General features: G+C 55.2%; 3 protein-coding genes across 3 annotated transcripts; 1 reads left to right on the top strand and 2 right to left on the bottom strand.

The window, feature by feature from the left end:
• Nucleotides 1-211: 211 nt before the first annotated feature.
• PIGX (phosphatidylinositol glycan anchor biosynthesis class X) lies at nt 212-4,816 on the bottom strand. Its single transcript, XM_086618359.1, has 6 exons — nt 4,759-4,816; nt 4,456-4,519; nt 3,473-3,614; nt 2,071-2,284; nt 1,746-1,846; nt 212-781 (listed from the first exon to the last, which is right to left on the bottom strand). The coding sequence occupies exons 1-6, from the start codon at nt 4,814-4,816 to the stop codon at nt 623-625; spliced, it is 738 nt and encodes a 245-aa protein (XP_086474485.1). The 3' UTR covers nt 212-622.
• A 1,264-nt stretch (nt 4,817-6,080) lies between these two features.
• CEP19 (centrosomal protein 19) lies at nt 6,081-8,135 on the top strand. The gene is made up of 2 exons (XM_009980841.2): nt 6,081-6,291; nt 7,091-8,135. The coding sequence occupies exons 1-2, from the start codon at nt 6,162-6,164 to the stop codon at nt 7,450-7,452; spliced, it is 492 nt and encodes a 163-aa protein (XP_009979143.2). The 5' UTR covers nt 6,081-6,161; the 3' UTR covers nt 7,453-8,135.
• Nucleotides 8,136-11,313: 3,178 nt separating this feature from the next.
• Nucleotides 11,314-13,622, bottom strand: NRROS (negative regulator of reactive oxygen species). The gene is made up of 2 exons (XM_086618641.1): nt 13,515-13,622; nt 11,314-13,281 (listed from the first exon to the last, which is right to left on the bottom strand). Exons 1-2 carry the CDS (start codon nt 13,620-13,622, stop codon nt 11,314-11,316), a joined length of 2,076 nt encoding a protein of 691 aa, XP_086474767.1.
• Nucleotides 13,623-26,233: the final 12,611 nt, after the last annotated feature.

The following is a 26,233-nucleotide window of genomic DNA, read 5'->3' as shown; positions in this document are numbered from 1 at the left end:
CACCTGCTTTCACTTTCCAAGGGTTATTCTTTCTGCTTCTGCAACAGGATGAAATTTCTTCCAAATTTTCTGAACTCTTTCAGCGCTCTAATTTGACAAAGAGCAGCTAATCCCTCCCAGTTATGAGAATGGGAGCCATTACTTAAGCCTTCTGTAGTCCCAGGTGATCACAGAATATCTCTTCACAAATTCACGTACAACACAGCGTAAACAAGCTTAAAATTCAGAAACTTTAATGACAGATTAATGCTTTTCATACCCTGAAGAACCAATCCCTGAGTCCGTTGGTGTAAATTCAAGAAACACAAACACCTCTGCAAGAGGCAGCACCGTCGTTGAAGCAGGCTCTGGGCCAGAGGGAGGGAACTGGAGACCGAGAGAGTCCTTCCAGCTTTTTGCAGCGCTATTCCCACCCTCCCTCTGCTTTGTCTATTGGCGACGCACCGAAACACTCTTCTGGTATGTGAAAAGTGTTTGTAAGAATGAGGCCAAGGGAACTACCGCCCCCATTATGGGACCCTCATGCATAAGCAAGATACGAGTAACAGTGGAGTAGGATTCATTGAGGAAGTGGATGTAATACTCAGTTTTGCTGGACGGAAGTCAGTCATTCCATATTTCTTTATTCTGAGCAGGTCACTGGGGAGAAGCGTCCGTACTTGCATACAGCTGCAAGGATCATACTGGAACAGAGCGCCGTGACAAGGAGAGTCAGGACACACACTAAGGAACGGTGTTGCCTGAGGCCCACTGGAACCTGCAGAATCAATTCCTCATATGCCTGCAAAGAAAAACAAACCGATTACGTGCATTTAACAAGCTATTTCCCCGAGACGGGACGTCACCAGCAAACGGAGCACCGGCTGCTCTTCCAGTACAAAGCTCAATAAATTCATCTGCCACCATTTTAAACGGCAGCCGTTTGCATCCTCTGTGTCTTTGCTCCTATGATACGCTTGCCATTGAGGATACGTATGTAGCACAGCACGGAAGAGAGAAGCTCTCGGAGTGAGCATTCCACAGATCACTGAGAAGTCAGTTTTTTCCAAGGAGAACAATTAATCGGTTTCTCTGTGACACAGAAAGCTCCAGAACGATTTTGGATAAGAGCTGCAGATATCCCAGACGATGAAGGAAGAGACACACGTTACAAACCCAAGAGGTTCATAACGAGAAAAATTAGTCTTATTTCTGAATCTCTACACTACCAACCCTCTTGAGGGTCAAAGGCAGTTGTTGACCACACTAAAGATCCAACTTTCCTTGGTTTTGAACCCAGAATGAAAAAACTTCACCTTTTCCTATATACTCAGCCCATTGGATAACAATCAACCAAATAGAAGTGGCCTTTTTTTTTTTTTTTAAAAGATGTTATTCCTTCAATCTTCAGAGTTTTACCCCTCCTTTAGTTAGGTCATAGCTTCCCACTTTGCTACTCCTCTGAAGCACCTATTTTGCAAAGACCTTTCTCAATTTGACCACTGCCAATTATATCCTAGAATTCCAAGGAAACTATTAAAAAAAGGTGAGGAGACCAGCCTCATAAAGGACGAGCAGAGGGTGACTACAAGCACGTCAGAGGGGCAGCCCATTAAAAGCCGGCTGGAAAGGACACGGGGAGCCTCCCTAGGAGGGAACCACCCAACTAGTCTCTTACTGATAAGTTCCTGTGCTATGGAAATTGCTAATCACAGAAAAAAAACATTAAACGAGAACCAAAATTCCCACCAGAAGTAAGAACTCACCGGTTGGTGCGTGACACCGTACCACTGACAGGGACCACCGGATTTGCCGGAACAGGGAGCTTCCACTTCAGCAGGCTCCCAGCACTCTGCTGAGAGGGGATCTATGGAAGACATTAACACGTCAGCAGGACCCAGACAGGATGAAACAACACGGCCTGCAAGACCTTCCCAAACGAGGTATCCTTCCTCCACAACAGAACCTCCAACCCAAACCATTCCATGATTCTATGATCTCCAGAAGACAATTTACAGAACCAGATTCCAAGCTCTGGATTACCCACAGTTATTCCTCTCTCCCCAAAAGAAAAATCAGCGAGAATCTCACTGTCACAGCAGCAGACCAGCACTTCTGGGCTCTTCAGAACAACCACCGCTTCCTTGCTGTCCTCCGCCGGCCGGTGGTACCGCCCGTGCACGGGCAGGGCAGCTCGGAAACAGCTAGAGCACCGAGGGTCGGGCTCCATGGACAGGAGAACAAGAAGACCTGTGGCTAAGTACTCGGGAGCCTCCACATCGACGACATCGGGAATTAACACCGCCTGCAAGTGGAGAAAGATATCAGTCAGAATCATGGCATCGTCTGGTTGGAAGAGACCCTCAAGATCATTGAGTCCAACCGTTCACCCTGCACTGGCAGGGTCCCTGAACCATATTCCTCAACACCAAATCCACACGGTTTTTCAACACCTCCAGGGATGGGGACTCCACCACCTCCCTGGGCAGCCTGTTCCAATACTTCACAATCCTCTCTGTAAAGAAATTTTTCCTGATATCCAACCTAAATTTCCCCTGGCGTAACCTGAGGCCATTCCCTCTCGTCCTGTCATTCATAACGTGGGAGAAGAGACCGACCCCCATCTCCCTACAACTTCCTTTCAGGTAATTGTAGAGAGTGATAAGGTCCCCCCTGAGCCTCCTCTTCTCCAGACTAAACAGTCCCAGCTCCCTCAGCCGCTCCTCATGGGACAAGTTCTCGAAACCCTTCACTAGTTTCGTTGCTCTTCTCTGAACCTGCTCCAGCACCTCAACGTCCTTCTTGAAGTGAGGGGCCCAAAGCTGGACACAGTGCTCCAGGTGTGGCCTCACCAGTGCTGAGTACGGGGGGACAATCACTTCCCTGCTCCTGCTGGCCACACTGTTCGTGATACATGCCAGGATTCCGTTGGCTTTCTTGGCTGCTTGGGCACACTGCTGGCTCATGTTCAATCGGCTGTCGACCAGCACCCCCAGGTCCTTCTCTGCTGAAGGACAACGCAAGGGAAGGAGGCAGGGAAAAAAAAAAGGATGGTTTTGTGCATGATTGTAGGATTTAAGAGGCCGCTGGTTGCTGCAGCAACCTACTGCAGGATCAGAGGGGAAAACTCTTCTCCTCATTCTCAATTCCTCATCATTCGAAGATGATCGTTTGAGTTTCCTTCCAATCCCTAACATTCTGCGATTCTGTTGTCTAACACTGGACCCGATGTCATGGTCAGGAAGATCACGTTGGAAATTCTGTCCCTAAGCTGTTCCCAAACAACTTTCCAACGTGTTCCAAACAACTTTCTTACATATGGAAAGTTTGGAGTGCAACCACACCTACAGCCAAACCTAACAGGCGTTGGCTTAACAACGCGTGTAAGCCAGGAATAAATCACCTCAGTTTAACGAGCCAGAGGTTAGGACTTCCCAAGCGTCCTTGTCCTTATCCGAGGACCTGCCAGATGTCTCAGCTCTGGGCTTGTTACCTTCGTTAGATTGTTCTGCTGCAGCGCTGCCAGCTCGTAGGGATCCACGTAGATTCCCGGCGGAAGGTGAGTTCTAGCTGCCACTGTGCATCCTGCTGCAGCCTGCTCCGCTCCGCCGAGTTCCACCTCCACCAGCAGGTCCCTTCCGACAAGCAGCAGAAGCAAAATGGTCACAGCTGCACTTCAGAAGATGGTGCAAGCCCCCCACCCCCCGAGAGACATCGTCCCAGGCGCGCAGCGATGAGACGCAGCCCTCATGTACCACGCGCGGCAAATTCCCAAAACATTTCCCCGTCAAGCCACGCCGTCCTTCTCCTGTGAGAAGGACAGAGTTCACCCTGACTCCACAGCCATCACCAAGATGATGTTTCACTTCTCCGTTAACTCCTCAGAACTACCAACGACCTCCTAGATCTTCATCTAGAAGAGGGCCTCCTCTTCTTCCTCTATTATAGCTGGTAGTGGTGAAACACTGGATTGGGTGAGCGTATTCCCGGTGCCCAGCCATGCCTATGGACCACAGCTCAGTGAGCTGATACAACCGTGCACCAGTTAGAAGAGAAGCTTCCAGCTTTTGCAGCCTCCCAGTACCCAAAGGGGCTACAGGAAAGCTGGAGAGGGACTTTGGACAAGGACGTGTAGTGACAGGACACGGGGCAATGGCTTTAAACTGAAAGAGGGGAGATTTAGATTGGATATAAGGACAAAATTCTTCCCTCTGAGGGTGGTGAGGCACTGGCACAGGTTGCCCAGAGAAGCTGTGGCTGCCCCATCCCTGGAAGTGTTCAAGGCCAGGTTGGATGAGGCTTTGAGCAACCTGGTGTAGTGGAGGGTGTCCCTGCCCATGGCAGGGGGGTTGGAACTGGATGATCTTTGAGGTCCCTTCCAACCCAAACCATTCCGTGATTCCATCATTCTGTGATTTTTCATGGATAAAATTAACGGGCCCGTTATTCCGACGGAGCGCCGGGGCGAGCACCCACCTGTGAAACCCCTCTTTCAGCAGCTCCTGCGTGACGGTGGCGTCCTGACAGGCGGCCTGCGCACCTACGGGAACACGGAACGCCCGAGGAACGGCGTGCACCTCCCGCAGCGGCGGGGAAGCCGCGTTTCACCGCCACCAGCCGCTGCGGCGGTTCCTGAGGCCGCTGACCGAGCACCTCCCAGCCCCGGCTCCCGCAGCGGCGGCCGGTGCGAAGCGCGGGGAGCCGCCCCGCGGGCCCGGCTTCCCCCCGTCGCGCCACCGGGGAGCGGCTCCCCCGCGGCCGGGCCGGAGCGGCACTTACGGAGGGCGCAGAGGAGCGCGGCCAGCCCGGAACGGAGCAGCGCCGGGCCGCCCGCCATGGCGGGCCCGCTCCGCACGGCTTCGCTCCCGGTCCGGGCGCCCTCGGCGGCCGCCTGACCCGGCGGGGCACATCCGCCCCTCGCTCCGCGGTGCTGGCGGGACCCGCCGCTAAACGCTGCCCCGGTGCTTCAGCCCCGCCGCTGTCTCTACCCGGTACGCCGGTTCGCAGCGGCGGGGACCGGCCAGCCGCCGCCGCGTCCCGCAGGCGCTGCTGAGGGCAGCCCGAAGGGGGCTTGCGGCGGGAGGACCCCGCCGCGCAGCCGTAGCCATGGCAACCGCGGCGGCGGAGGCCGTGGCGGAGCGGTTGAGGCCCGGGCCGTCGCCGCTCGCCCCTGGCGCTGTGGGGGACGCCGCCACCGCCGAGGAAACGCTTTCCTGCCCGGTGCCTGAGGTGAGGGGAAGGGGCGAGAGGCGGGAGGGATGGGCGCGGTCCCGCCCTGCGCTTCCGTTCTCTGCGTTTGGGCCTCGGCCGCGCACGGCGCCCAGGGTGTGCTCGTCCAGTGGAAAAGCAGCTTTTTAACGGCAAAGGTAGTTCTGCTGCAGCGCAGAAGCCGGCGGGGCGAAAAAAAAAAACCCCAATTATTTGTGTTTCATTGCTGCCGGAACCAGCGTTTCATACCTGACTGCAAAGGTCTCCGCTCGCATTACCTGAAGAGACAAAATCTCTTTTCCCCTCTTTTACGTGGATCCGAGTGGCTTCTCATGGTTGTATTTCCCATCTCAGCGTTTCTTTGCCACTTCTGAGATGAAGGCCCACTCTGCTGATTGTCCTTCAAAAAGCCATGTCCGTTCAGTTTGAATCAGAGAATCACAGAATGGTTTGGGTTGGAAGGGACCTCACAGACCATCCAGTTCCAACCCCCCTGCCATGGGCAGGGACACCCTCCACTACACCAGGTTGCCCAAAGCCCCATCCAACCTGGCCTTGAACACTTCCAGGGATGGGGCAGCCACAGCTTCTCTGGGCAACCTGTGCCAGTGCCTCATCACCCATCCAGTAAGTGCTGTTTGTGAAGAAACTGTAATACATCAATTTACTATTTCGTGACATTTTTCACTTTAAAAATGAATAAATACTACAAAAATAATAAAAATCTTTCAGGTGTTATTTGACCGTGCAGAGCTTTACTTAGCTGGCAGACCAAAAACGTTAACTTGTGCGTGATTCCTAACCCTGACTCAAAGCCCAAGTGGTGACCAAGATGCAAACCCGCAGCTGGGACTGCTCCACGCCCCAGCACCCCTGATGAAAAGAACTCACGCTTTCCTTCCCTGTTGTCTTCTCCTGTTTTCCAGTGAGCTTTGCCGTTGCCGAGGACGCTTCAGCCTGCAGCGAGAGCCCCTATGACTTATGTGGCGAAGAAGTGTGGCGTCTGCTTTCAGCCTCCATCCATCATCTTGATCTACAAAGATGACGACAAGGATAAGACTCGCCAGCGCGTCATGCCCGTCAGAAACTTCTCTGAGTCCTCAGGTGTGGTGTGTCACTTGTAGCACTCCCCAAGCCCTCTGCAGGCACCGCCAGAGGAACAGCTAGTTCGTAACAGCGTTGTAGTAACTGCTGCGTGGCTCCTCACTGACACGCGGGGAGCGCAAAGAGGGGTTGTTTTGGGGTAAGACTGTCTGTTTTGGGGTAAGGCTGTCTCCCCCGAGGAGCCCAGAGCTGTATCTTGACCTGAGTAGTGGCTCCGCCAAGTCTGGAGGTCTCACTTGTGAGGGTCTGGGAGAAGAGGATCTGTTTATGGGATGAGACATGCTTGCAGCTGTAATTCTTCCTGGTGGCTTTCTCTGGAGCTGCTGGAGCGGGTCCAGAGGAGGCCACGGAGATGATCCGAGGGCTGGAGCACCTCTGCTGTGGAGACAGGCTGAGAGAGTTGGGGCTGTTCAGCCTGGAGAAGAGAAGGCTCCGGGTGATCTTACTGCAGCCTTCCAGTACTTAAAGGGGGCCTACAGGAAAGCTGGAGAGGGGCTTCGGATAAGGGCGTGTAGTGATAGGACAAGGGGCAATGGATTTAAACTGAAAGAGGGCAGATTCAGATTAGATATGAGGAAGAAATTCTTCACTCAGAGGGTGGTGCGGCACTGGAACAGGTTGCCCAGAGAAGCTGTGGCTGCCCCATCCCTGGAAGTGTCCAAGGCCAGGTTGGATGGGTCTTTGGGCAACCTGGTGCAGTGGAGGGTGTCCCTGCCCATGGCAGGGGGGTTGGAACTGGATGATCCCTTTGAGGTCCCTTCCAACCCAAACCATTCCATGATTCTGTGATTCTCTTTAGACTGCGGCTTGGCTGCGGAGCAGCTGAAGAACAACCCTCGGCACAAGGCTTACCTAGAAGGAGTCTCACTGCGTCAGCTGAAGAAGCTGTATGGTCTGCTGAAGGGTCATCTGGGAGGAGAGAGCCTGGCTGAGAGCTTGGAAAAGCTTCGGCAGGAGGAGACCATTGACCCAGAAGAGGACATGAACAAACTAGATGACACTGAACTAGCCAAAAGGAAGAGCATCATGGATGAGCTCTTTGAAAAGAACAGGAAGAAGAAGGACGACCCAGATTTCATCTATGACATTGAGGTTGAGTTTCCGCAGGATGAGCAGCTGGAGTCGTGCGGCTGGGACATGGAGTCAGGTGAAGAAATCTGATTCCGGACAAAGATTTTAAATTATTTAAATTATTTACTCTTTCATTTAATTTTCAGTCAGCTTTGGCTGAAAACTTCCCCAGCTTACCGTGCCCTGATTTCCCTTCAGCTTCACCTGCAAACGAAGTGTTAAATATTTGTGTGTGGGAAGCAGTGTTAACACTTTGTTGTACACCTGTGGTGTTTACTGTGACTTGTTGGAATGTTAATGACCTGCTGGTCTCTCTCCATGAACCAACATTTCGTTGGGAATGTTACTCTCAGGCTTCCTGAGGAAGCGATTCAGAAATCTTTGGCTCATGCAGATACAAATCCTTGTGTTTAAGAAACAGGATATCTAGAAAATACAGCGACTTCAAACTGATGGAGTGAGGTGTTTCGTGTCCTTGTCCTACCAGACGATGCTTTCTCAGTGAGGGCTCAGTCCTGGGAAAATGGGCTTAAACTATCTGGGAAAAAAGAAGTAGTGTGGTAGAAACTGACGGAGGCTGGGAGGGTTGGTGGAGTAAAGCAAAACCTTTCCCACTGCTGCCTCATCAGACTGCAGTGCCCGGAGCACTCTAGGGAGAACTTTAGAATCAGAGATCTGAGAGAAACGGCCACACCGACACCAGGTCAGTGGAGATGGAGCGGGACGAGGTGCCGGAGCTGAGTTTCCCCTGCAGCCGGTGGTGAAACAGCAGCGGCCCCGCTGCAGCCAGTACAGACTCGGTGGGGCACAGACCCACTCGCAGCCCGTGGAGAAGCCACGTCGGAGAAGAGATGCCTGAGCCTGAGGATGGTCGTGAAGCATGGGCACGACAAGGCAGAGAGGCATCTAGAGTCCGTGGGACGACCCACGCCGGAGCGAGTGGCAGCAGCTCCCTAAGAATCCAAGACTGTGGTAAAGCCTGCGCTGGAGCGATCCGATGGGGAAGGATTGCATCCTGCGGGTAGGGCTCACGCTGGAGAAGTTTGTGGATTTTTTTCCTTGTGAGTTGGGGATCCACTGGAGCAAGGGAAAAGGGTGTAAGGACTCCTCCTCCTTTAAGAAAGGAGCAGCAGTAACAACATGGGATGAACTGACCTGCACTCCCCCAGTCCCTGTCCCCCTGTGCTGCTGGGGGGGAGGTAGAGCTGGGAAGAAAAGGAAAGGGGGGTGGGGAGGTGTTGTATTTAAGGTCTGGCCTTGTTTTCTCTTTATTCTCTCAAGTAACTGGTTTTGCCTGTCTTTATCCTTTTAAGTAACTGTTAATAAATTGTTTTGCTTTAAGAAAGCCGAGTCTGTTTTGCCCGTGCCCACGGTCAGTGGGTGCTCCCTCTGTTCCTGTCTCGACCCTCAGTCCTTTTATTACATTTTCCTCCTCTCCACTTCACTGGAGAAGGAGTGAGTGAGCGGCTGTGTGGGGTTTAGTTGCCGGATCGGCCTAAACCACGACAAGAACCCAGATCAGACCCCTGCCCTACATGTCTTCTCACCAACCGCCTGGTAGAGATGTCCCGCTAACTGCTACCCTCTGCACTTGATCATCCATGACTTTTCCCTAGCTGGTTGCCCACCCATCCAGACCATGACATCCTCACTTGGATGCAGGAACCTTGTGGGACACGGTATTGAAAGTCTTGCTGAAGTTGAAGTAAACTGCTGTCCCCTTGCCTACAAATCCAGCCACGCCATGGTGAGAGGCAAGCAGGTTGATCAGGCATGACTTACCCTTGGTTAGCCCGTGCTTCCTGCTCCCAGCCACCCTCTTCTCAACATGTGCTCCAAGAAAGCACGCTCCACGGTTTTCCCAACATGAGAGCGACCATCCTGTTGCTCCCCAGGATGTCCTTTTGGCCGTTGCTGAAGATGGGTGCAATGTTTGCCTTTCTCCAGTCACTGAGGACCTCCCCGGATCTCTGTGACCGCGCGAAGATGACGAACAGCCTCCCTAAGGACGTTGACGGCTCCAAAAGTGGGAGCCCGTCTTGTTGTCTTCACAGCCCTTGCAGGTTCCTGCTCTAGGTGGGCCTCAGCTTTCCCGGCACCGTGCCCTGGCAGAGCTTCCAACGCCTCCCACGATGGAGGAGCGTTGAGTACCCCCCACATCGCCTCAACACGAGCAACGACGCCCATGATTTACCCACGCCCCGGGCAGCGCCAGGCGCCCGGGTTCCTGCCCACATCCCCCACCAAAAGGAGAAGCGGCAGCGGCCACGGTGGTGGAGGACGTGCATGCATCTGCATCCACCCTCCGAGGCCGGACCGGCACCCACAGCAGGGTGGAAACACCCCCAGGGATCAGGGTGCTCACAGGGGCACCCTGCCAGACGGGTGGAGGGATCCCCCAGCGAGGGCCTGGTTTGGTTTGGGCTATTTTGGTGTAAAAGGGGCCCAGAAAGCAGCCGTTTTCGGCGACAGATTTGGCAGGTGGGTTTCCAGAGCCTCGCCAGCTCTCCACCCCAGTGGTCCTACTGGCTCGGTCCACCACAGTCCAACCCCCGCCATTTTTCCCAGCCCAGCGGCCACGCAAGGCTCACCAGTGACCCCAGTCCTTGTCCCCACGCCTGCGCTGGGGACGATGCTGCCCTGCTGGCCCCGCTGCCAGACTTGGCTCCTGCTGCCTGCGCTGCCCCCCGGCATCACCCCCAGCCCCACACGTCTCCCTCCGCCACCTCCCAGGATGAGCCCGGTGGAAGGTGGAGCGACACGGGGCTGGCTGGTGGGACTGGAGCTCCCAGCTCACCCCACAGAGCTCATCTGAGTCCAGGCAAGGACAAGCCCCCACTGCGCCCGCGCTGGCACCACCACTTGCTTCCCCGCGCCCCGTCTTCCCGTTAAAGTCAGGGACGCGTTTCACCGGAGACATCCCGACGGCGCCGCAGGAACAAAGCCACTCTGGTTCTCAGCAGGACTTCTGAGTTTGCCCAACCCACCATCACTTCCCATTTCCACCCACACTAACTCTCCGAGGAACGAAGTGGCGCTTCCCCAGGCAGCGCGTTGCCCGTACGGGACAGCCGGTCCGCGCTGTGACCAGGGCTGGGAGGAGGAAACGCGCCCACGCCAACGGAGCCGGCTGCCCAGGAGAGCAGGGCTGGCACAACGAGGAGGAAGGCTTTCTCTTATTTTATCTCCTTTGCATCCGTTTCATCCCGCGGTTGCTGGAGGAAAAGAAATCGATGACAAAATATTACCGCGGATAGAATTTATCCTCGCGTCTCTCGGTTGACATCTGGGCTGGTTTGAGTGGGTTCTTCCAGCCGGGATCACGACCCAACCAAGCAACGACACCCCAAAAGGTGGTTTTCAGCTCTGCTGACAATACCCATCTCACCAGCACACGCGCACGGGTGCACACCCGGGTTTACCGGTGCCGGCAAGAGCAGCGCGGGAAGCCACGGCCACGGAGACCCCTCTCTGCGGTGCCCGGGTGGCGCTTGCTCCAGCCTGGGGCAATTCATGGAGGTCAGCTGTAGAGCTGGAGGATGTTTTGCAGCAGAGAGTTGGTCATAGGGGTGAATAAATAAAAGGAACCACCTGAATGGGGGCAAAAAATAGGGCTGGGGGGCAACTGTCCGTGCCGCTGTGGCCGAGAGGTGCTCAGTGTCACGCCTGCTTGGCTCTCACCAGCATCAGCTGAAGGTTTCTGCTGAAGATGCGTCCCTCGAGGATGCCCAGCATGGCCCCAGGCTCCATCCCCGCCCGCGGCCCCACACCCTTCGGGTACCCTTAGGGCATCCGTGGCAGGACCAGCAGCTCTCCCAGCGCCCCGTGGTCCTCCTCCAATCCAGCAAGTCTCCATCTGGCCCACCTCGGAGGGGTTATCACCTGTAATCCTGGCAACCCGTTCGCGTTCACCGTTCCCGAGCTCTTCCTCCTCCTCCTCCTCCTCCACCATCAGTAAGAGCTGGACACCCCACACCGGCTTTTCACCATTTTCAGCAGCTTTTCCTTGAGCATGAGGAAGACGACAGCGAAGGCCACCAGGAGCGTCAGGCAGGTGGGCAGAGCCAGCACCAGGTAGAGGAGCGCCAGGTTGGCCGTCTGCCAGCGGCAGCTCCACACCACGGGCTCGGGCAGCGCCCGGGGGCTCAGCGTGCGGGAGCCGTAGCTGCAGGTCACCTCCTGCCCGTCGGGGACGCGTAACCCTTCCACCCGCTGCAGGGCGTCCCACCAGCCCAGCGTGCAGCAGTTGAAGGGGTTTTGGCTGAGGTAGACCTCCCGCAGGCTCTTCCCCAGCGACGTCCGCGCCACGTCCGGCGGCAGAGCCGGGAGGCCGTTGTCCCGCAGGTCCAGGCTGCGCAGCTTCAGGGCGCCCAGCGAGGTGGGGAAGGTGGTCAAGGAGTTGCCCGACAGGTCCAAGCGTATGAGGCTGTTAAAGGAAGAGAAGTCCATGGTGGTGGAGGAGAGGCTGGTGTTCTTCAGAGACAACACCTGCAGCGTCAGCGCGAGGTCCTGCAGCCACCCCTGGTCCCCGGACAGGGCCTGATGGTTGTCAGAGAGGTCCAACTGCAGCAGCGACGTCCCCTGGAAGGGGTGGCCGCCCAGTCCCCGCAGACCACAGCCAGCCAAGGAGAGATGAGTCAAGGTCTCGACACCCCTGATGTCCACGCAGGGTGGACTCTCCGCCTCGCTGGCGACGGCCGGCTGGGGACAGAGGTCAACCCGGTTGTGGCTGAGGTCCACAGTAGCGATCTTCCTGGTGTAGGTGAAAACCTCAGGAGGGAGCGCCCGCAGCCGGTTGGTGCTGAGGTTGAAGAGCTGCAGGTTGGGCAGGACGTCCCCGACACCCACCTCCGCCCCGAGCTCCTCCAGCTGGTTCTGACTGAGGTCCAGCTCCGTCAGCATGGCTAAGGGGTCTCCCTCCGACAGGTGAAACGTCTCCAGGCAGTTCTGGTTGAGCTTCAGGTGGGTCAGGGAGGGCATCTGGGCCAGGAAGCCCTCCGGCAGGTACCAGACCTGGTTCTGGCTCATGTCCAGGAGGCGCAGGGAGGAGAGGTTGCTGTGGCAGATCTCGTCCCACAGGCTGACCGTCGTGATGTTGGTGGAGTTGCCGTCGATGAGCAGGAACTGCACTGTGACGTGGGCCAGGGAAGTGCCGTTGGGGAGGCGCTGGTAGAAGCTCACCTCGTTGTCCTTCAGCAGCAAGGAGTGCAGCTTGCTCTGCCGGGGCAACACGGGGAAGAAGAGGAGGCGGTTGTGGGACAGGTCCAGCACCTCCAGCTCAAAGAGGTCATCGCTTTCTAGGGCCAGAAACCACTCAATGATGTTGTTGCTGACGTTGAGCACCCTGAGCTGGGTGAGGCCAAACTCCACTACGCACGGGAGGTAGTTGTAAGCGACGTTGAGTCTCTGCAGCCTCCGCAGTCCTTCAAAAGCTTGGTCAATCTCAAAGATGTAGTTCTTCTCCAGGTTCAGCTCCAACAGCTGTGTCAGGTTGGTGAAGACCGATGAGTCCAGCCTCATGATGATGTTCCTGGCCACGGACAAGGACTCCAAGGAAGACAGGTTCCAGACCAAAGCCGACACCATGTCCTCAGTGAGGCGGTTTCCAGCTAGATCCAGCGTCCTCAAGGCTGGCAGAGCAGAAAGAGCAGCCGCTGTCAGCGAGTAGTTGGTGAAGAGGAGGTTGTCAGCCAAGGAGAGCACGTAGAGGCCTTGGCTGCTGCGGAAGGCGCCGGGCTCAATTAGCTCCAGCCGGTTTTTGGCCAAGCTGAGATGCCGCAGCTGGTGGTAGGAGAGCAGAGAGGCATTGCCCAGAACCTGGATAGTGTTGTCATCAAGCAACAGCTCCTCGGTATCACCTCGAAGGTTCCCTGGGACGGAGCTCAGCCACCTCCTAGCGCAGTCCGCGGTGCTCTGCACCTAAAGCAAGAAACGGGTACGTAACGTCGCTCTGAGAGGCGGAAGATGAGGAGGGAGAAGCTTGGGGAGCAAAGCGAGGATGGAGGAGGTGCCTCTATGGTTAGGGCCTCGGCACCCCAGTCCGCTCCTCAGCTCTGCCAGTAGCTGGGAAGGGGAAGGTCTGGAGGTGCTGAGGCACCTGGGCTCTGCAGGGCAGGACCAAGCAGGGAGAAGGTTTGCAAGAGAGGACTTACGAGCTTGCAGCCGCCAAGAGATGTTGCCCAGGCTGCGACCGCCTCCCTTCCCCATCCCGCTGCCAGGAGGACCAGAAGCAGGGAGAGACTGGGGAGTGGGGCCTCCATCTCAGCGGCAGCACTCCTGTGGAGACAGAGACAGACATGAGAAGCTCAAAAGCTGCAGACCGCTCATCCCAAAAGGCCCAGGTTTTCCCAGAGAACCCGTGGTGGCGGAGGCGTTCCTCACATGCGGCCGACCTCCTGCCCGCGGCCGCTGCCTGCAGGCAGGTGCACAGCTCCTGTTGTTGCCCCCAGGAGCACTCAGAGGTGATGGGCTCCCAACAAACCATACTGGTGGCCACCATGCCCCAACGAGACCTGGCCTACCACAAGCACCCAGAGGTGATGATGGGCTCCCAACAAACCATACTGGTGGCCATCATGCCCCAACAAGACCTGGCCCACCACAAGCACCCAGAGGTGATGGGCTCCCAAGAAACCATACTGATGGCCACCATGCCCCAATGACACCTGGCCCACCACAAGCACCCAGAGGCGATGGGCTCCCAACAAACCATACTGCTGGCCACCATGCCTCCAACAAGACCTGGCCCACCACGAGCTGCCCACAAAGAAACAGTGAAGAACCTCAGCACCGGGCCCACCCTCCCCAGCAGGAACCCTCATGAAGGTCTACCAGGAAGAGCCTAGAGGGCAGGAGAAGAGATGGGGAGGTGGCAGCCCGGTGCCCGCACGGGGCAGCGCACGTGGGAAAGGCACCGTGGTGGCTGCGCAGCTGCTCGCAAACGCCATTGAACCGCAACCCTCGAGCGGAGGCTTCCCACCCCCCCCAGGGCTCGTGTCCCCCTTCTCCAGCGCCAAACGCTCCCTCGGGAGACACCGATCCAGCTGCTACCGAGTCCCCTCCAGCACCCATCCCTGCCGGATCTCCTCCCGGGGCAGCGGAGGCTCTCCAGGACGAGGTGCCCCGTTACTGGCTTGGTGGAACCGGAGCTGCCGGCATTTGCATCTGGGGAAAAAGCTGAACTTCAGGCAAATGAGCAGCGAGGGCTCGGCGAGGGCTCAGCCAGCGGCGCTTGACGAAGAAACGAGGGTGGGTTATTTTTGGCAGCCGGGGCAGCCGGAGCCTCGCGGCACAGAGGGACACATCCCAGGTTGCCCCTTTCCTTGGGACAGCCAGGAGCGTTCAGCTGGCGTCTTGTTGAAGCGGCGTTGATAAATCCCGTGGGGATGGAGGGGAAGCCCCCCCTTTCCCCAGGCTGGAGATGCCCCGTGCACTCCCAACCCTCCATCTCCCAGCACCCAGCCTCTGCGGCAGGAGAGGGACCGTGCCGCGTCCTCGCTGCGCCCAACACCCAACGGATTTGGCCCCGGCTCACCTTTGGCCCCCCAACCCCTCCGTGGAAGCTCACGCTTTCCTTCACCCAGCCCAACCTTTCTTCACCGCCCCGTTGGCCTTTCCCAACACCGGCGGCGCCTCCGTCCTCCCTGGAGGATCCCACCCGTGAGAGGTGTGGGATCGGATCCCCACGGATCTCCAAGCTGGCAAGGGGGGTGCTCCCCAAAACCCCCCCCCCCACCCCGGCGCGGGGTTTTCCCCCACCCCGGCGCAGGTTTCGGGGGGCAGTTACTCACCGCGCGGGGCGGCGCGCAGGGTTCGCCGCGGCTCATCCTGCGGAACCTCCGGCCGCGCTCCGGGGGGTGCTCCTGGGGCCGGGGGTGGGTGGGTGGGTAGGGTCGGGGTCGGGGGGGGGGGGTTGCGACCCGCCGGGTTTCTCTCCCACCCGCTTTCTCGCTCGGCACCGATATAGCCTTTGCGGAAGGAGCGAACGGAAACCGAGTCACATGGAGCAGCGAGCGCGGCCGAGCGCTTCGCTCACTGGTCTCGGCGCTCGCCACCCGGGTCATGCTCTCGCCAACGAGCTCCCGGAGCGAGGAGGAACCACGGGGCCGGGGAAGGGGATGCCAGGGGGAACCGGCCCCCGCCCAAGGATCCCGCAGCTCCTGGCTCTCCCGGGGACAACCCGTGGCTCCTCCGCACAGCTCCAGTGGTAAAACTCTTCCAAGGGTTTCGGGCAGCGGGAATAGTCACCCGGATGGTTTCTTGCCTGAGGAGCCGTGCCGCCAACTGTGCCGGGGCTGGAGAAAAGCCACGGGCTGGGTGGTGTTCACCTCCATGGCACCTACTCCTGTTGTGTCCCTCTTTTTCCGCGCTCGCCTCCAGCGCCCAGCGCAGGGGCTGCAACGGGAGCCAAGGGATGCGCTCGCCGCGGGGGAAGAAGACGGTGCCGTTATTTCCCGTCGCATCCCAAGCCGAGGTTGAGCGCATCCCCAGATGTCCTCAGCCCCTCCCGTGGTCTTGGTGAGGTTCGGGATGCTGAGATCCCACCGCCCACGCACCTTTGGGTCTCCCGGGGCTGCCGGGGATTTCGGCACAGCCAGCACCCAGGGTGCAAGTCAGACCCGTCCGGATACCGGGACCTCCCAGGCGCCGGTCCCTATGTCTAAGTCGGCACAAGTGGCTTTTCCCACAACTGCCAAGACAGAGAGAGACAAAAATCCACGTTTCCAAGGCAATATGAACAAGGAAGCTGCCTTCCTCCTCGCCCTCATCTACCTCTGCTCCCCACCCCACATCTCCCTGCTCCCAGGGTCCTCACACACCCCCAAATCCCCCATAAATCCAGCTGCTGAGGGGAAAAAGGATTTGCCTGGATTTACCGAGCTGGGAAAGGGTTCAAACCTACGGAGACAGGACTCAGCCCTGCAGCAGGACCACGCGCGGTGGGATCAGCAGGTCCCACCCTACAACGTCTGTGCTCCACGTCCTGGGCACCGGCACCAACGGGACCTTCTACATCCATCGGGAGACAAACTGTTTCACTGCGGCAGACCGAGCCCCCACCGAGGGACATCCCATCCCAGGTCACCCCCACCAGACCAAGTGGTCCCCAAATTCCTGCAGCCAGCACAAATGACTGGGGAGGTGTTGGGTTTTTTTTTTTTCTGCCTTCACCCTAAATTTCATTTCTTCTCTGCAAGGAGACCGAGCTCTCCCATATCACTCACGAAAAAGCCCTGTGGTTTCATTTCCTCCATTTTCAAGGAAGTTTGACGTACAAAAAAATCAAGAAGGAGAAGAGAGAAGCACTCCTCATCCAAGCGAGCCGAAGCAGATGGCAGAACCTCCGCAGCAGGGCAAAATTCCCATGGCATCACTGGAGGTCACGTGAAGGACTGAGACCGGCCAACGATTACAAACCCACTCCTCATCCCCAAAACCCTGCCGTGAGCCCAACCTGTGCAAAAAACCACAACAAAAATGCTCGGAGAGGCAGGAACCAGCAAAGATTCACCCCAGGGCTGGGAAGTCCTGAAGCCGTAACGAACTTGAGCACCCTCATCTGTGAGGATACCCCACTCTTGGGCGATCTGGAGGCTCCTGGGAGACCTTCCAATGAGATTCCTTCATGCTGTGCCACCAAAGAAGGTGATGTCCTTGTAGCCCAGGAGGAGCTAGGAGAAAAACATCAACGTCCTTCCTCCCCATGCTTCATCCTCAGCCCATCACTTTGGCTGACTGAAGCCAAGCCAGCGTAATCCCACCCTTTCCCCACCTCGCTCACGGGCCACCGTGGGATGGGAGACCCCTCATGCCACCCAGCCACGTTCCATCCACCTTGTCCTCCCTGGGAAGCAGCCGCCCACCGCAGCTGCTCCCTGCAGAGCGGCCACCGGCTCCGCGCCGGGGCTGCTGGCAGCAGCGTTGCGTTTCACACTTTCCCCACATCCTGCAGCCGGATGGGTTTGAAAACATCCCGAAGCTGCTGCTTGCTCCCCTCCTCTTCCTCTCAAGCAGCGTCGTGCCCCCGCGCCGCTCTCTCCGTAAGGACTGGACACGTGCTTTAAGACTTTTTTAGTTATTTTCTTAACATCAGCACAGTAAAGCACGGGGATGGAGCTGCCAGGAGCTGCTGGTCTCATCAGCTCTTCATGAAATGAAGCTCTAATCTAGCTCAACGGCACAGGTGGGTTAAACCAAAGGAGACCGAGCTGCTTGGAGCGGTGTCCACACATGCAGCTGTAGGAGAAGACCGGGAATCTCCATACAATTTTACACTCTCTCTGTTCCTCCACACCTCCAAACCCATCTTTTTCCCCTAACAACCCTCAAAATTGTCAAGCAGAAATCAAGAGAAAAGTTGCAATGAGTGGGCAGCCTCCCAGTCGCCCCTGACCTGCTGCACCCACCGCAGGACCCATGGGACAGGAGAAAGTGCAACAGAGAACACCAAACCCAGCGCTGCACGTCGGCATGCTCTTTTTTCCTGTAGGAAACACAGAATCATGGAATGATTTGGGTTGGAAGGGACCTCAAAGATCATCCAGTTCCAACCCCCCTGCCATGGGCAGGGACACCTTCCACTACACCAGGTTGCCCAAAGCCTCATCCAGCCTGGCCTGGAACACTGCCAGGGATGGGGCAGCCACAGCTTCTCTGGGCAACCTGTGCCAGTGCCTCACCACCCTCAGAGGGAAAAATTTCTTCCTTAGATCTAATCTCAATCTCCCCTCTTCCAGTTCAAAGCCATCACCCCATGTCCTATCACTACACACCCTTGTCCAAAGCCCCTCTCCAGCTTTCTTGTAGCCCCCTCAGGTACTGGAAGGCTGCTGGAAGATCTCCCTGGAGCCTGTAACCCCCATCATGATGTAAGCCCATCATAGAAGGCCACCAAATTTGCCAGGCACGATTTGCCCTTAGTGGAAACCATGTTGGCTGTCATGATTTCTTCTGAATTGGAAGCACCAAGAGAAAGGTCACCAGCAGGACCACAGCCTCGGCCGAGTCGGGGCAAAGCGAAACAGAAACGCTTCTCCACGGGCTTCCTCTACTCCCACTGCGATGGAGAACCGGAGAGGATCAAACAAGTCGTTCTGCAAGAGGGGACGGTGCAAAGTGTCCCTGGAGGGTCTCTGGCTCTGCTCGGTCTGCAGCGTTTTTGCCCAACGAGGAGAGGATGCAGAGGACACCCCTGCAAAGGGAAAAAGAGACGGGGAGAAGAACCAGCTGCTCTGGGAAAGCTTTGATAAGTATCTACAGGAACATGATGGTCTCCAGGCCCAGGGCAAACTGCAAACAGAATTACAGAAAGTATTAGGTGGGCTCGAGCGACTGACGCTGTGGCGGCAGCGTCTCACCTGTTGGATCTCATCGGAAAAGGGATGAAGACCAGTGGGGTCTGGCCCACCCCAGCCACGGGGTGAAGACCAGTGTCTCCCTCCAGCCGTGGTGCTCAGCTGAAGCGTGCGCAGGCAGCGCCAACGTGTCAAGGAGACACAAGGGAAGTTGTTGCTTAATTTAATCACCTGCTCTGGATAAAACGAGCGAAGCTGGAGGTCTCGGAAGCTGCCGGTCGTGGTAGTTGCCTCCAATTTAAGATGAACTATGAATATAAAAAAGAAAACAGATCATTTGTTATGTGGCCAAAAGGGAAAAGCTAAAACGGCCAGCTGGCCGCTGAACTTCACACCACGGCTCTGGAAGTTCACCTGGCTGAGTTTCTTGATGGGAATCCACCCAGTTTATCCCAGGGAATGACGAAGGACGTGCCCCGTCCCAGGACGGCGCAGAGGCATCGCTGTGCGCGAGAACGGGCAGCTGAACTGGAGCTCTGCAAGAAGCACAGCTTCCCCCCACTGTATTTCTTGCAGGGGAAACCAAGAAATGTTTTTTTTTTTTTTGGTTCAGCAACTTATAATCAGCTTCGAAATCTTCTGGTTTTGTGGGTTTTCTTCTCCCCCAGCTGTAGCCAAACAACGCATTTGCTTTTTTCCCTGGCCATGCTCAGCCTTCTTCCAAGGAAAGAACGTGCTAGCACGGACATTAGTCACTCAACTAAAGCTCCAGGCTCTGGTTTCGCAGCAGCTCACGTGCTTGGGAACCCCACGTAGCCAAAGCATCCTTCTCCGAGCCAACTCCACCACCCTGCCCCCTCCCCAGCAGCAGCCCACGCTCCTGATGGGCTCTCATTCCATGATGATCCATGTATCCACAGCGAAGCTCACCTTTACTCGCCTTTTTTGAGCTGCTGGGAGTCTCCCAGCTCTTGCCAGGTTTTCTGATGGAAAGAGAGGTGGTGGCCTTTGAACCCGGAGTTAGTTCTGGGCTGTTCTGAGCAGAGCACAGCTGGTTGCCGACACCTGCAGACATCAGGGAGTCAGAGTATGGTCAGATGCAGAACAAACGGCTCATGATAAACATTCAGAATGTGCAAGATTTTGCCTGTCAGTGCCTCAACCGTGATGTCTGGAGCAATAAGACTGTGAAGAACATAATCCAGGAACATTTCATTTTTTGGCAGGTGAGAAATTTAATGGGGCCGTGCTGGGAACTTGGTGTCCTGGTGGATGAGACAGTGAAAAAATAAAAAAGGATTTCTTTGAATAAAATGCACGAGCTCACAGAGGAGGGGGAAGGAAATAACCCCTGCAATGAACCTGCACAGACCTAGGAGAGCTTCCAGCACGAAGGTTTGGGAAAATGACACCTTTGGGCTTGGAGAACGTTTGGCCGAGAGCCTAGACACCAACCAGGAGCCCCACAGCAGCAATTTTCAGAGAGGAACCCCCACTTTGACCCCCAAAAGGTGCAAGTATCGTCTACAGGGCTCAGAAGAAAGGCAGAAATAGGTCTTGGTGGAAAGCAAACCCATGTTTCTGAGAGCGCAGGGCCGTGCGGGAAGGGAAGAGGGGAGCTGGTCAGTGGCTTGGCCACAGCCGCTTCCCGGAGCCCCGTGCCGGGGGGCCGGGCTGCGGTCTGGTTCCCCTCCGTGGGCAGGTCCATCAGCAGCAGCTCCGTCCCCGCGGTCGCAGCTCTGCTTTCTCCCACACCGGAGAGCGGGGGAGACGTCACCCCGGAGGAAGCGGGGCGCAGGAGGGCGAGCCGCAGAAGCCATCTCATTTCCCCCTCCGCGTGCCCGAGCCCACCCTGCGGCCGGGCTCCTGCCGCCGCTCGTAGCCCTCACCCCACCCGCCTTCCCCAGCCCGGGGGTTTGAGGTCTGCGCGAGGGATCCACCGCAACGCCGAAGCGAACCTCCTCCTCCTCCTCGGAGGGAGGCAGAGCATCCGGATCACGAGGTCTTGGGAGCAGAGCGTGCAGCAGGACGCAGCAGATGCTGAAGCAGCGGAGCCTCAAATTTCCGTAGCAACTGGAGGCCAAGTTCATCCACTCCCTATGAGTCATGATCCGAGATAGACACCACCGGAACTTCAGATGCCCTAGAGAACTGCTTGCAACGCATCTGCAGGAGAAGCCAGTGCCCGAAGCCAGAGAAGACAACTGATCTTTCATAGACTTCATAGATTTCTAGGTTGGAAAAGACCTTAGAGATCATCCAGTCCCACCATCCCTAATGCCCCATTAAACCATATCCCTAAGTAGTTCATCCACCCTTTTCTTAAACACATCCAGGGATGGGGACTCAACCACCTCCCTGGGCAGCCTATTCCAGTGGCTGACAACCCTTTCCGAGAAGAAATTCTTTCTAACATCCAACCTGAACCTCCCCTGACTAAGCTTATACCTAGATCTCCTCAAGAGCTGGAAAGCCCCACGACCAGGTCGCTTACATCTACAGTCCGGTCTTTGGTTGCACCTAGACCTGAAAGCGTTGCCCATGTTTTTCCCAGCAGGGTTGCCAGATGTGGATAAATTGATCTCAGTTTGGTACTGTACAATAAAATAAACCATTAAAAAGCAATAAAACCACCCAACCCTTCTACTCCAGCACATTTACCGAAGTTTTTAGCGTAGCACAGGCAGGACTGGAGGCTCTAAGTCACCAGAAGGAGAAGGTACGGACAAGTCACCGCCGTGACGTCATTCAGCAATGCAAATTGCAGCAAGAAGGGTTGTCAGCCACTGGAATAGGCTGCCCAGGGAGGTGGTTGAGTCCCCATCCCTGGATGTGTTTAAGAATAGGGTGGATGATCTACTTAGCGATATGGTTTAATGGGGATTAGGGACGGTTGGACTGGATGATCTCTGAGGTCTTTTCCAACCTAGAAATCTATGAAGAAAAAACCATTTCCATCTGCAGCCACACGTACTCCCTTCCTGCTGCCGTTGTGCTTAAGAGAAGTGAGTAATTGTGTCATTAACACGACGGGAAGTGAAAGTTTCTCAGCTCCTTACAGAGCGAGGCGTATCCCACCCAGCTTTCCCACTCCGGCCAGGAGAGCCAACGTCCCTGCTACGCGGCGTTATCTCACGAGCAGCTCTTCCCAAGGTGGGTTTCAATCAGGGCTGGAAGCAAGCTGGAGCGTGAACGCTCCAAAGTCTTCCTCTCCCAGCTCTTCAGCCGTGGGGCTCAGCATCCCTCCTTTCTAGGAGACAAGGGACACAGAAAAGCCACTCTGCGGGGTTTCGGGATTTGCACGCCCTTGTGCACCAAGGGCATATTCCTTGGTCTCACATAAGAAAAAAAAAATGCCCAAACATGAGTTTTTCTGGTTTTTAAGAAAACTCTAACAAGAAGGTGACATCATTGTTGTATCTGAAACCTCATCCCCACCATCTGTATCTGGGAGAGAATCAAAGCAGGCTTCCACCTTTCGGCTGGAGACCTGGATTAACACAGGAATGCAAGAGGGGGGAAGTTCAAACAGATCCATCGATTAATAACGTGGACCTTCCCCTCCTGTACTCCATTTTCCTTCAGAAAAAAGCAACTAACGGGCTGCCGGTAAACACAAAGCCACGTCCCAGAGATGCACAGCATGGTGGGGTGAGACCACCGGGCCACAGCTTGACATGCAAACCCAACTTATTTCCATATTAATGGGACTCAGGAGAGTGTGAAATGTTTGTTTCAACTCTGCTCCAGTTCTGCATGCATCTGTTATTTTTCCAGGAATAAGACCAAAACCATATGCTGAAGCTGAGATAAAATCTCTTGGCCACTTACAAAGCAGTAGATCCTACCCTCGAGCTCTGCTCTCGCACAAGACCTTGCAGAAGGGCTCAGGTGCCCAATGTCAGATGGATCTGGCATTGAGAAAAGCGTTGTCTGTCACCTGAGCACAAAAAACAATGACAACAAAAAGAAAAGCCAACAAAAACCCCCAAAAGGTGATTTAGAAGCGGCAGACAGAGGCCAAAAAGCTTTAACCACTGCAGTATTGGGAATATTGGGACTTCGACAGGCTTGGGAGATGGGACCGTGTGAACCTCATGAAGTTCAACAAGGCCAAGTGCAAGGTCCTGCACGTGGGTCGGGGCAATCCCAAGCACAAATCCAGGCTGGGCGGAGAATGGATTGAGAGCAGCCCTGAGGAGAAGGACTTGGGGGTGCTGGTGGATGAGAAGCTCAACATGAGCCGGCACCGTGCACTGGCAGCCCAGAAAGCCAACCGTGTCCTGGGCTGCACCCAAAGCAGCGTGGGCAGCAGGGCGAGGGAGGGGATTCTGCCCCTCTGCTCTGCTCTCCTGAGACCCCCCTGCAGTGCTGCATTCAGCTCTGGGGTCCCCAACATCAGAAGGACATGGAGCTGCTGGAGTGGGTCCAGAGGAGGCCACGAAGATAATCCAAGGGCTGGAGCCCCTCTGCTCTGGAGACAGGCTGAGAGAGTTGGGGCTGTTCAGCCTGGAGAAGAGAAGGCTCCGGGGAGACCTTCCAGCACCTTCCAGTGCCTAAAGGGGCTACAGGAAAGCTGGAGAGGGGCTTTGGACAAGGGTGTGTAGTGATAGGACAAGGGGTGATGGCTTTGAACTGGAAGAGGGGAGATTGAGATTAGATCTAAGGAAGAAATTCTTCCCTCTGAGGGTGGTGAGGCACTGGCACAGGTTGCCCAGAGAAGCTGTGGCTGCCCCATCCCTGGAGGTGTTCAAGGCCAGGTTGGATGGGGCTTTGGGCAACCTGGTGTAGTGGAGGGTGTCCCTGCCCAGGGCAGGGGGGTTGGAACTGGATGATCTTTGAGGTCTCTTCCAACCCAAACCGTTTGTGATTCCATGATTCTACGATATCATACAAAAAGCGTTTTGGTCAACATCCATTTCCTTCCTGGCAGGTTTGTCCAGCACTTCACAACTATTAAGTCTCACACTGGAGCTGGCAGAGCGCACGCTCTTCAATTACTATTTAAAAGCCATGGGACATGGCTTACTTCTCCTAAGCGTAGGATGCAAAGGAAACCACAGAACTTCATAACCTTGGTGCAATAACTCACCTGCAGGCTTTCAGCCTCCAATCCTTGAAGCCTTTCCTGCAGCTGAAGCTGCAACCAGCAGTTTGTTACCTCTAAACAGGTCCCGTGGTGGTTTCGTGGGTGGAGAACAGCCCATGGCCCACTCGCTCTCGGATTTCGCACGGAGAGTCTAGGGAAGGTCACGCACACAGCAGATGCTCACCTGCCTGGGTTGAAAATAGGTCTGTGCTCCCTGTTATTGATCAGGTTTTTCCAACTGTACTGAAATATTTTTAATTTTTTTTTAAATAAGCTTTTGATGATATCACTATTTCCTGATCACAAACGCCCAAGAGGAAGGAAAGCAAGTTTGGGAAAAAGTAGGTTGATAAGAGCCTGACTGCCAGCCTGTTCTCCCATGCAATGGCAACATTTTGTCCGAGCCTCTCAAATCCCTTTCCGTCATTTAAGGTGATCTCGGAGCCTCAGCTCACTTTGCTGTCACCCAAAATAATTTTCTGACCCATAAAGATTTGCTCAGCCTGATTTCAGGCGCAAGGGCTCAAACGAAGAACTATATTTAAAAAATTCTACGTCTAAACCACTTCTCAACGATCATCTGTTTTCTTGAGGTTTTTTTTTTTAGTTCGTTTTGGGTTTTTTTTTTAAGAGAACAGGAAGCAAACGCTAACGGAGAAGGTTCCACATCAAACGTTTCTGGTGCACCATGAGGAAAGCCACCGCGGAGGCTCCCGCGGCGCTGTTCTCTTTGCCCTCTCGCGGGGCGGCGCGGGAATTCATTCGGAAGTCAAGCCATGCCTATATAGCATCATCCAGCAGTTTGGAAACAGCTGCTTGAAGTAGCAACGAGCAGGTTCGGCATCACCGCAGGAAAAGCCAGATTTTTTGGGGCTCCCAATTATTTACAGATTTCACCAAATTATCTGTACCGTGCCGGAACCGCTGTCCCGGGGAACGGCGGCACACACGGTGCCCACGGCTGCGATCCTGCCGGTGTCCAGAGCTGTTTATGGGGCGTAAAGATTCAGCTAGAACTGAAATAACGTTATTGAAACACGCAGGTTTGGGAATCACCGAGGGCTGCTTACCTCTCCAACGCTTCCAGGAAAGAAGTTTTGTCCGACCAAACTCTTATTGGGCCAAGCGCTATTTTAATCCATCGCTGCCGTCATCGTCCCAGTGAAAATGGAAAAAAATAAATAATAAAAAATTGAGGCAGCCACCTGGAAAACACACAAACGTGTTAAGGAAATTCAAAAATGTATAGATCATCGGTAAGCGGAGAGAAAAGCTAATTCTGTTCCAGCTTGCTATTGGATTCGGAGGCAGGCAGAGAAGAATCCGGCCACATCCGAGGTGGCAGCGGTTCAGATCCCATGGGATCAAGGCCACCAGCTCCTGGCTAGTTGTGGCACCTGGAACATGGCCAAAAGTGACAAAACCAAACAGCGCCTGCTAGTAGAAGGGATGCACAGGGCCCCCAAAAACATCCGCTTCTTCCCATGCCATGGTGAGCTTCTTCCCATGCCATCTTGATTTATTATTTCATTCTGACAGCTCCTGTGACCTCTTATGGAAGAAGAAGTCACACACCTGACTTTGGGCCAACCCAACAAGCCACCCCCGAAGCTACGACCTGCCCCTGCCCCGAAACAAACGGCCGTCTTGAGCTCTTCGCTTGACCAGATCCGACCAACTGCTGAGCTCCCAACGGATTTCACCGGCACAGTTACAACCACAAGGAATTCCGAGTTTTATTCAAACAACAGACAAAACGCTCATTTACCAAGAAAATAAGAGATACCCTGCAGGATTCTGAAGGCAAGACCTGTGAAGCAGATTGATTTGTGTCATGGCAGCTGTGAGCAGTTGATGTTCCTCCTGACCAAAACGGTCAAATCACTGTTGATTTGTTAAAATCAACAATTCAAACAGAAATTCAGAATCAAAATTCAAACAAAAATTCGGCTGTTCAGCTGATTCTGAAGTACCTCTGGTTAGAAAAAGCGATCCTACACTTTTGGCGAGCCAGCATCAACCTTCTTTGCTCCAGAAGAAGCTCCCAGAGATGTCAGCCTCAAGTTCACCACTTAAAAGTCAATTCTTGATGCAGAGTTTGTAAAGTGCTCCAGAGCTCACAACCACCACACGGTCTCCTACTTCTTCTTAGAATCACCTACTTCTTCCTAAAAGCACCAACTGCTTCTCCATTTCTCTCATCCCCCCGCCGCGGATGTCATGGCAACAACACACACCGATAAATCCTTCGGAATTACAGCAGAGTTTATTTTAATATTTTGTACAGCCAGCACTGGTCTCCAGGAATAAGTTACAATCTTACATAAGTGAGTGCCCCCCCCCAACCCCACCCTCAAGGAATGTTTGACTTCCAGCAGTTCTAACTTAGAGGGGAATTATTTATAGGATGAGACGCGGTCTGAAGAACAAAAATCGATCTGAATTTGTGACTAAAACTCCTCGGAAGTTCTCAGGGTTTACTTGCATC

This window comes from Tauraco erythrolophus, chromosome 11, assembly GCF_009769465.1.
Source record: "Tauraco erythrolophus isolate bTauEry1 chromosome 11, bTauEry1.pri, whole genome shotgun sequence".
Lineage (NCBI taxonomy): Eukaryota > Metazoa > Chordata > Aves > Musophagiformes > Musophagidae > Tauraco > Tauraco erythrolophus.
The sequence above is the reverse complement of the archived record's forward strand: the minus strand, read 5'-3'. Positions and strand labels throughout refer to the sequence as shown.